At 44.3% G+C, this 11,353-nt stretch overlaps 1 protein-coding gene across 1 annotated transcript in view; it reads right to left on the reverse strand.

Annotated features, from left to right (window-relative positions):
* LOC310795237 (metalloprotease TIKI1-like) overlaps nucleotides 1-10,394 on the reverse strand; it is a gene marked incomplete at its 5' end in the record, with an annotated part of 57,283 nt that extends 46,889 nt beyond the window's left edge. The window contains 2 exons of the mRNA XM_083657300.1: nucleotides 9,317-9,491; nucleotides 10,374-10,394. Coding sequence (XP_083513426.1) covers nucleotides 9,317-9,491; nucleotides 10,374-10,394 — 196 coding nt within the window. The remainder of the gene's footprint in view (nucleotides 1-9,316; nucleotides 9,492-10,373) is intronic.
* Between the last annotated feature and the right edge of the window lie 959 nt (nucleotides 10,395-11,353).

Consider the following 11,353-nt stretch of genomic DNA (forward strand, 5'->3'; position numbering starts at 1 on the left):
GAGGGTGTGTGTGTGTGTGTGTGTGTGTGTGTGTGTGTGTGTGTGTGTGTGTGTGTGCTTGCGTGCGTGTGTGTGTGTGCTTGCGTGCATGTGTGTGTGCGTCTCTGGGTTGAATCTGGGGTGTTGACCCAAGACCGCCACTGTTTGTTTGGCTGCTGCTTCCCTGACCGCTGCTCTGACCAGACCACTGCTCTGACCAGACCTCTGCTCTGACCAGACCTCTGCTCTGACCAGACCTCTGCTCTGACCAGACCTCTGCTCTGACCATCTGACCAGACCTCTGCTCTGACCAGACCTCTGCTCTGACCAGACCTCTGCTCTGACCAGACCTCTGCTCTGACCAGACCTCTGCTCTGACCAGACCGCTGCTCTGACCAGACCGCTGGAAAAGTGTTTCTCTAACAGTCAGTGAGGGTCAGGAGGAGTCACGATGCTTTTTCACGAGCTTGAACAGACGGACATTTCTGGGCAAAAAAAATCAAATAGTCCTCAGAGCCCCGACACACCTGGCCCACGGCAAAGAACCAGCGCCAGCCAAGGCCAACCCGTCTTCTGTGTCGGCGCCAAAAAGTTGCACTGTGCACACACAGCTGATGGCCAACTAGCGCTTATGTTCTGTGCCTGTGTGAGACCTAGGACTGTCTGACTGTGTGAGACCTAGGACTGTGTGAGACCTAGGACTGTGTGTGAGACCTAGGACTGTGTGAGACCTACTGTAGGACTGTGTGAGACCTAAGACTGTGTGAGACCTAAGACTGTGTGAGACCCAGGACTGTGTGAGACCTAGGACTGTGTGTGAGACCTAGGACTGTGTGTGAGACCTAGGACTGTGTGAGACCTACTGTAGGACTGTGTGAGACCTAAGACTGTGTGAGACCTAAGACTGTGTGAGACCCAGGACTGTGTGAGACCTAGGACTGTGTGAGACCCAGGACTGTGTGTGAGACCTAGGACTGTGTGAGACCTAGGACTGTGGACCTAGGACTGTGTGAGACCTAGGACTGTGTGAGACCTAGGACTGTGTGAGACCTAGGACTGTGTGAGACCTAAGACTGTGTGAGGACTGTGTGAGACCTGAAATGCATGAAATAAGGTCTGTGGTTACCACAAGCTTATGGGAGTAGAAATTAGTGTTCAGCAGGATAATCTTCACAAACGAGGACCACCTTTATGACTTTTGTGTTTTCTTCAATCCAGAATAATTTCTAAATTTGTAATCCTAATCCTAATTACCTCTCCCAGATTTTTTTATCCCATTTTTATCCCCCATTAATTTTTATTTATTTATCCTGTTTCCTGCTCCACCCGCTGCCGATCTGGGGAGAGCCGAAACTGGCTCCATGCTTCCTCCGAGACATAGGCAGTTAACCAGCCGCTTCTTTTCACCTGACAGGGGAAGCTTCACCGGTAGGACATAGCACGTGGGAGGATCACGCTATTCCAACGAGTTCCCCTCCCTCCGAACAGGCGCCCCGAACGACCACAGGAGGCAGCACTTCACCGACCAGGATATTGCATGTGTTTGGTGAGGGGGTTCTTATATGAAGGAAACCCCCAGGGGGCACGGGGAGAACATGCAAACTCCACACAGAAAGGCCCTTTTGACGACCCCACCCGGGCGGTGGGCACTCGAGGACATGCGGACGGGCACGCACTCCTTCAGCGCTCACAGCGTCCCAGGTGGGAATCGAACCCAGGACCTTCTAGCTGTGAAGCGACAGCGCTACCACTGTGCCACCGTGCCCCCCCTAATTCTAATAACTTCTAATCCAGAATATGTCTAATAAAAAGTTGCAAAAGGCGCTGTCGTTGTCAGCAGTTGGTCTTTTGCTGGTGGAAAAATAATGAGAAACCACACTCCTGTAAATGGGAGATATCATACAGTGACAGGCTCCAGGGGCTTTTCCCCGAGGCCGTGTTGCTGTAAAAACATTCGTGCACCGGAGTGATCGGACGTTCTGACAAGAACGTTTTGTGCTGCCCTCCCTTCTCGTGCACTGCCTCACTTAAGCTGCTGACCACCCAATCAGAGCGATTTATCTCACCGACCACCCAATCAGAGTGGTTTATCTCACTGACGGCCCGACGCCGATTCAAGAACCGTCCGAAAAAGCTGCCAACAAGGCCAACTACAGCGTGTGTGTGTGTATGTGTGTGTGTGTGTGTGTGTGTGTGTGTGTGTGTGTGTGTGTGTGCGTCCGCGCGTGCCTGTGTGTGTGTAATGTAAGCACATGAGAAATCAGTTAGCGTTAGAGAATGCTAGTTCTGGTTTGGCAGGGTTCGACTGTCAACCAGTAATGCTTTCTCCACAAACCCTTTCCAAGACCCCAAAAAATATCACTGCATATTTCTTTCCCCATAGAAACAGATAAGAATGCAAACAGCTCATTTTCATCCAGTTTTCTTCACTACTGTTTATCTTCTCGTCTTTCACGGACGGCTGGTGCAGCAGCCCAGAAGTGTCTGGCGTTCAGCTGTGCTTTTGAAGAGCGTTTTATGGAGTTCCTGTTTTATATGACAGAGAATAAAAATAAAGGTTAATATGAACGTCATGGATCCTCAGAGGGGGATGTTGGGTCGTTGCCGCAGCAAAGAATAGGATATAAGTGTTATAATTAGGGCTGGCTGGATATCGGTATCGACCGAAATAACCCCGTACCGAGTAGTATCGAAACGTCTCCAGGCAAACAATACCTGCATTTGATCCTTTTTGTACATAGATCTGGGGGGGGACAGATACTATTTGTATGGTTTTGCTTTCAGCCAATCACCACAAGCGTTCTTCAATTGAATGTGATTGTAATGTGTGATTGGCTCACCACCGCAGCAGCTACAACCCATACAGTGTGTGGCGGTGAAGTTGAGCGCAGTGTGACAGCGTTGACAGTTCAGCGTGCCGACGTGCCACCAAAACGTATCGAATGACGCACAGTACCCTATTGGTATTGGTATCACTTTAAGGGTACTGGTACTGGTATTGGTACTGGTATCGGAATTGTTTTAAATGATACCCGGCCCTATATCATTAATACAGGGTTCCTATTGGTGAGGAACGATTTTCATTATAGGGTTAAAAATGTGCAACTTTACATTCCAGTTGAGAGTCGAGACGTTAAACTCAAGGTCACCACAATAGCTTGCATCCTGTTTAAAAACTATGACTGTTAAAGAGCGTGGTCGTGGTGCAGGTAAAAAAACAACAACAACAGAACAAAAATAAAATAAAATTACAACATGCCCTCAGGGCAGAAATATGGACAAAAAGGTGGCATTCTAATGCACGTGCTCAATAAAAAGTAAGCAGGGCAGATAACACCAGTGACATCACTCACCCAGGATAATGGGCTGCTGCTGTTCAGCGGCAGCATTAATTAGTGCTGTGTACACTGCACATCTCATTCACACTCACCCTGCAGCCAGGCTGGCTGAGTGATGTCATAGGTGTTATACACCCAGGTGACTTTTTATTGAGCACGTGCCAGCTGCTTCACAAAAACCAGTCTAGATGCAGCTATGTGTGTGAGGGGGGAAATAATCCTATTGCTACATACCAGTCCCACATATTAATGTAAAGTGGTCTCTAACCTGCAGCATGCTCTTTAAAGCACCAGGACAACCTCAAATGTTTGACTATAATGCAATTTTTTATATCTAGGCTTCATTTGGAAAAGCACAATTATTATTACTTGATCTTCATTTGACCAGGCGTTTTGACAAAGACTGTATTCCCCTCCGCCTTGCCAGCCAAACCTATCATGGCAATAAAACTTATTGAACTGAAATTTGAAAACCCTCAACAATTTTCCACATAGGTCACCTCAGGCATCTGCAGGCAGACCCTCCAGGCCACTGGGATCATGACTTTGGTGAGAGAAACATTCTAATTATGCGCTTTCTCTCCCAACAATCTCAAAGCCAATTCTTCTGAAAACAGTTTGTGTCTGTGAGGTGAAGTCTGGATGGATTTCAAGCAGTAATCATTTCTCTGAATGAATATGTAGCATTTCTATAGCATTTTTTTTTTCTTCGTAAATGCATGTTTGAATATGTGCCACATTTTTTTATATGTAATTTGATATGATATGTAATTATTGAAAATTATTGGAAAACTTCCAAAGTAATTTGAAACACACATTTGAGCTGTCTCAGCCTCTGGTCTGGTCACTGTAACGCATGAGATTGGCGGTTCTATAGAAAATCCAAGCTGGAAAATGTGAGACGAACAGTTGATTCCAAGTAGGTTACTTGAACATGCAAACGGACATACATTTTTTTCTAGACACAGATTTAGCACTACGTCATCAAACTTCACATTTAGCTTTAGCTAATCGCTCCCTGGCTGCTAACATAACAGTTTTACACACTGTTCGACTTCCGGGTCAAAGAACGTCACCGCATGCGCTGATCGCCTCGTCCAGTTCCAGTCCGAGACTATCAATCGCATTATCTGGGTGTGTATCTGGGCTAACATGTTTAAATGCATTTCAAAAGTCCGGTTTTAGGTGGACTAACGCAATCATTTTTAAGTGCATGTAAACATACTGATTGACAAGGAAGCGTTGTCGCATAAATAACATGAAAACACGTCAATGGCAGGGAAAGAGTTAAGACCACACGTATGCCATTATTAATATCGCTATAATGCCCAGCCCTATGAGCGGGAAGTGCTGCTCTCGCTGTATATCAGCACGGCTGTGATTGGTCGAAGGCACGAGGCTGGTCTATTCTAGTGCCTAGCCACGCCCACTCAGCAATAAAGATAAGATGCAGAGCAGAACAGCATCAGGACCAGTCAGACGAGAGATGGTCACAGATAAGAGTGCTCTAACCACACGTCCACTACCTGGACATAATGGACTCCATTGTAGCCCGTGTGTGTGTGTGTGTGTGTGTGTGTGTGTGTGTGTGTGTGTGTGTGTGTGTGTGTGTGTGTGTGTGTGTGTGTGTGCGTTCGTGCGTGTGTGTATGTGTGCGTGCGTGTGCGTGTGCGTGTGTGTGTGTTCGTGCTCTGACCCCTCCGGGGATAATTAAGGACACATTTTACCCTAGTTTGTCGATGGCTTGGGGGCTGGTGTGTGTGTGTGTGTGTGAGTGTGTCTCTTGTACATACCGACCCAACCTGCCCTCCGTATGTCTAAGACTAGTGCTTCTGGGCTGATTGGCCGTATCACTTTCACTCACCACCAACACACACACACACACACACACACACACACACACACACACACACACACACACACACACACACACACACACCTTTTTAGACCAAGCCCTTGTAAAGGCAGCTCCTTGGGGACATCCCGTGAAATGTACTCCTTGTTAGGGCTTGTGTGTGTGCGTGTGTGTGTGCATGTGTGTGTGTGTGTGTGTGTGTGTGTGTGTGTGTCTGCTTTTCCTCAGCTGTTTCCTGCCAGCTCAGAGACCAGCAGACTGTGAAGGGCTCTCTCTGCTCAAAGCTCGCTGCTTTTCTACTTCCAACTGACTACAGAAACATTCACCACAACTTTGAACTGGGAGGTTTCCCACAATGCATCACAAGCCAGGTTTAACTAACTGATGTTACTATAGCTACAGTGTGTCATCACAAGCCAGGTTTAACTAACTGTAGGTCCTCTCTTCAAGGTTTAACTAACTGTAGGTCCTCTCTTCAAGGTTTGACTAACTGTAGGTCCTCTCTTCAAGGTTTAACTAACTGTAGGTCCTCTCTTCAAGGTTTAACTAACTGTAGGTCCTCTCTTCAAGGTTTGACTAACTGATGTCACTATAGTAACAGTATGTCCTCTCTTCAAGGTTTGACTTTTTTTTTGTCAAAACATTTTCTAAATGTAAATGATGTCTTTTCAAGTCAACTTGGTATCTCGGGGCTTCTGGAGACTTGGATTTTTTTTCACCATTCACTGAAATTATTTAGGAGAATGCTGTAACTCAGTTTCCCTGGAAAACTCCACGAATGTTTTATGACCAACAAAAAACTACACCCGACCTTCCACCGGCATGGGGGTGAGTAGATTATTTTTGGGTGAACTTATCCTTTAAGACAGGTCTATTTTCGGCTGGTACTGTGCTAAAACAGTCCTGCTGATTTACCTGCAGAACTCCTTTATGCCGTCACCTTAACTCTTAAAAACCCACCTGAGTCAATCATTCTAATAAAGCCATGTCTTCTTTATTAGGTGCGAAGAATGCTTCAATGACCAGAGACTAGGGGTGTCACGATATACTCAGTTCACGATACGATACAGGGTTCACAATATGATACGATATTTTTACAATATTTTTTTGCGATCGATTTGTAAGTTGAGGGGATCCTCCACGCTAATTTGAGTTATTTCACCATTTTCATCCTCCGTATCTGTGACGTCCCTCGTCTGTTCAAACAAAGCGATGAAAAGGAGAGCGAGCGTGCAATCAGATGCAGATCAGTGCCACCATGTTCAGCTTCTTCTTCTCGCGATATGAGATTTCATCTCAACGATACATATCGTCACGTTTTGATATCGCGATATATTGTGGGACGATATATTGTGACATCCCTACCAGAGACCAAACAAACCAACAAGACTCCAAAAAGACAAAGACCGTCTGCCTTAGATACACATCATCCAACCAAGACACCTGTGTACACACACACACACACACACACACACACACACACACACACACACACACACACACACACACACACACACACACACACACCCACAACGCAGGCTTTCATGGTTAAAACAGACAAACTTGTGGAATCTTCAGTGCTGTTATCTGTGCTTTTAATCCTTGCTGTTGTAACTCTTGTGTCTTATCAGCTGGCTGCTCCTACAGTAATGACGGGGCTGCATAGTTACAGAGGAATTCAAAGTAGCATTTCTTCAACGACGTGAAAGAAGCCAACATGGGGGACGCACGGCCGCGTCTGGGTCCTGACTTGAAAACGGGTATGTTGTAACGAGCCTGTTGTCATGTTGTAACGAGCCTGAGGCAAAGCTATTTGTTTTTATTGACATACTTGGATGAAACCGAGCCACTGTTGCAGATCAGTGGCTGGGTCTTCTTTGAAGACTATTATCTACACTAGTTCTATTCTATTTAACCCATTGATACCTGATGCAGCATTTGTGTGTGTATCCCTTTAAGACCGCAAACCGCGTGACTTAAAGGGATACACACACAAATGAGGGATATACACGCAAATGCTGCATCAGGTATCAATGGATTAATGTAAAACTACATTCAATTACAAACATAAACAACACCTGGTGTGTCCTTAAATGGGCCCTATTATGCAAATATAATTTTTTATTGTTTTATTCGGGGACTCTACTAGAGTAGCTTTGCAAAAACTCGACTATGAAAAAGAGTGGAACACTAGTGTCAAACAAACAAAGTGTGAGTGAAAGCAGAAGTAGCTGAAGGATTTGATGTATAATATATGTATGTAGTGTTATTAAAGTTGAAGGATTTGATGTATAATATATGTATGTAGTGTTATTAAAGTTGTGTGAACTGTCACAGTTTTCAAATGTGTGAATTTAGTTAAAAAAAAAAAAGTATAGCCTGTAAAGTCTGGTAGAGTGAATTGTGACATCACACACTCAAGGCTGGCTCCATAGGATCCCATTGGTTGGTTATAGGGGTGTCAAAAATAATCGATTATAAGATGCATCGCGATGCGGACGTGCACGATTCTGCATCGATTCACAAATGTCAAAAATTGATTATTTAAAAAAAAAGAAAAAAAAGGTGTTTTTGTTTTTTTTAAATAATCAAATAAAATATAATGGAAGTACATGCAGTTGTTTATTTTAATTATGGATCATAATACAATGCAATTCCAAATGCACTTTTATTTTAAAAGTAGCCACACAGTGAGAAAAAAGAAGGTGAGAAAAAATAAATCATGTATTGGGGAAAAAAAGTGATGCATCGATTGAAGATCCATTGAGATGCATCGATAATCGTAGTCGAATCCAATCGTGAGGCCAGTGAAGATTCACAGCCGTAGTTGGTTAGGGTTTGAACAGTGCAGGGGGCTGGACAATGACCAATCAGGCAATCAGGCTCTATCTGACCTCACCTAAACCTCGTTAATTTCGCAACCGCTCGTTCAGAGCAGTCGAAAAAAGTCCATCCATCCATCCATCATCCATCCACCAACCCACAGTAAATAGATTGAATTCTCTATTTTTTTTTAAGTGTAAAAAAGAAAATCGGACTCTTGAATCCAGTAGAGAAGAGTAGATAATGGAAATGTCTCTTGATGTAAATCTGAGACGAGCTCTACTGTCTTCAGATCAGAAAAGAGAAGGCTTATTGGCGAGGCCAGCTTCTCTGATCAGCGGGGTTTGCTATCCCCGCTTTCTTAAGTCCTCTTTGTTTTCTCGTTTTCACCCGCGGTTTAAGTGAAATGGCCTAAGCTGCTCACACTAAGCCTCTTACCCCTCTTTGTCTTCCTCTGTTTCACCAGTCCTCTGCCAACAAAGACATTTTGTACGACGCATAACGGTCATCAGGTTGTGACTCTATCTCTACTCTGTCGAGATAGGATCTGAGCATAGTAAAGAGACGTAAATCTGACCTTCTGTCTGAACTGTTCACCTGGCCGACACGCAAGCTGACTGACAGCATTTTCCCTCTCATTTCGTCACCTGTTGCTGGGAGCATTGTCACTTTTCACGGCTAAAAAAATAATAATTAAAAAAATCACGTAGCCACACCTCTGTCTCAGACTAACGGAGGTCTGCAGAACTTTGCGGAGCCGGAACGATTGGCTCAAAAACGGCGCGTTTCCTTCTTGCCTCTACGTCGGGCTGGGTAATATATCGATACTACATTGATATATAGTGATCAGAGATATCTAGATCTAGATATTGTAGATTTTAGATATCGTAATATCGTGATATGGCATAAGTGTCCTGGTTTCCTGGTTTTAAAGGCTGCCTGCATTACGGTAAAGTGTTATAATTTAGTGTTCTATTATTTACCTTTACCCACTTAGTCATTATATCCATATTGCTATGAAAAATCTCATTGTGTAAATAAGTAATAATAATGTGTAAATTTTGTGACTTACAACTGAACATTTAGCTCACTTCTTATAAAACACAGATACAGTATATAACGTGTATCGGCATCCAGCCTAAAAATACTGATGATGATTTTTGGTCCATATAGCCCAAAACCCTATCAATTATCTTGATTTGTGTGTGTGTGTGTGTGTGTGTGTGTGTGTGTGTGTGTGTGTGTGTGTGTGTGTGTGTGTTTTGTTGTTTTCCAATAGAAAAAATAGACAAAATAAGACAGATAGTAACTGAAGACTGACCTGCTCCGAAGGCGAAGAAGAAGCTCTTGTCCGGGTGCTCCTCCAGCAGAGCCTTCACCCTCCTGCCCATCCTCTCGTTCCTCTTGTAGATGAGCTCCTGGCGGAAGTAGCTGTCGATCTCCTGGGCCGTCACCTGCTCACTGGGAGGCAGCGTCACATTGTTGAAGTTGGGGACCTACGGTGGGTCGGGTGTGTGTGGGGTGACGGTTAGGAGCGGAGAGAGAAGAAGAGAGGGACTTAACTTAACTGTTAAGCAGGTTAGTTCATGCTTATTAAGGATTAACTAACTCATGAATTAAATAACTAATCAATGTACCCCTTATTGCATAGTGATACAAAATTGTTTGTTCATTCAATTCATATACGGTAAATTCAAGTTATTGAAAATGCACAAAAAGAAAAAAGAAAGGCATTCATGTTATTCCTCAAAATGTGTGCACGTGAAAGTAAAAATAGTTGCAAACATTATTACACGTGAAACTGAGCACAAAGACTTTAGAAGAAGGGGAAGAGTTGGGATGGACACAGATGGAAGAAGAGCGATGGATTGGGAGCGCTATGAGGAAGGGTCAGGAGTGGATAGAGAGGGAGACAAAGAAGGGAGGAATACAGTGCCAAAGTGAAACGTCACTTCCTGCTTTCTCCCTCTACCAGCGCTGTGAAAAATATGAATGGCGGTAGACGGAGAATAAGGTTACTTTTTTGATCCCGTTTGAATTGTGCCACGGGGTGCCAATGCTAATTTTGTCAATTTAAAACGTAACTTTGCATGTCAAGAAAGTCACAGTTTGTCGTCAAACTGAAACGTAGGGGTTAGTTTAGTATAAAAACTACACAGCTTGTGGAAGCTCGTGGCATGTCGCCGGTCTTCAGCTTTGCCGGTAGAGAAAGTGACGTCACTTAGGCGACAGTGTATGTAGTCTTTCTGATTTATAACTTCTAGTGCAACAGTTTGGCGACAAACTGTGACTTTCTTCACATGCAAAGTTACGTTTTAAATTGACAAAATGAGCGTTGGCACCCCGTGGCACAATTCAAACGGGATCAAAAAAGTAACCTGATTCTCCTCCACCGCCATTCCTATTTTCTCTATATCTTCGTAGGCCAACGCAGAAATTAGTATTGCGTTGGGTTCCCTCGTCTCTAAGTCAATGGGAGTTTTGCATGCGGACTTTGGTTAGTGTTTAAGATAAGACTTCAAAAATCTTACAGCTGTGTTCATTTGTGAAGATCTTGCTTAATACACAGATATCTTCTGGGTTTTAGGACCTGCAGGACTCTATAGAGATGTAGGGAGGGAGGGAGGGAGGACAGCAAAGAGAAAGAATAGAGGTGTGAGGGGAGCGAGACGGTGGGCTGACGGGCTGGAAACAGAGAGAGAGAAGGAGGGGAAGAAGAAGGAGATGGGAACAGAATCAAGATGAGGAGAGTGGAAGATGTGGAGAGAAAGAAAGGGGGAAGGAATGGAGAGGAGAGGGTAAATAAGAGAAGGAGATGGGAGTCGTAGTAGGGGGGGAGTGTAGGAGTAGTGGGGTGGGGGTGTGGGGGTGCTGGGGGTGTGGGGTCAGGGGTTGAGGTAAGGTCAAGGGTTGTGTCACCGGGACACTCCTAAAGGCCAAGAGGTGAAACTGACTCTTAGCTTATTAACTAGAGTGAAAGTCTGCTGCTACATATGGAACAGAATAGCATCGAGTGATGCAGGGATGATGTATTATAGGCCAACTTCTGGGTTCCCTCCACAAAAAGCCAAGGGGATTTTAGATGATTGCAGGAAATAAATGATGTGGCAAACACAAGTTTATGTGTTTGTTCAATGTTCAGCAAACCACTAATCATCAAACTGGTGTTTATTTGTGAAGACTATCTTGCTGAACAAAATGTGTAAGAATCATAAACGTTTATTAACCACAGAGCTTATTTCAGGCATCTAAGCAAAAACCCATTCAGAACCCATTGACTTTGAGACGAGGGAACCCGTGCCAACTCATTTCTGGGGTTTAGCACTCGTTCCTGCAGCACTCTATTCACCTTATGTAG

Source organism: Poromitra crassiceps (assembly GCF_964638095.1).
Source record: "Poromitra crassiceps genome assembly, chromosome: 21".
Lineage (NCBI taxonomy): Eukaryota > Metazoa > Chordata > Actinopteri > Beryciformes > Melamphaidae > Poromitra > Poromitra crassiceps.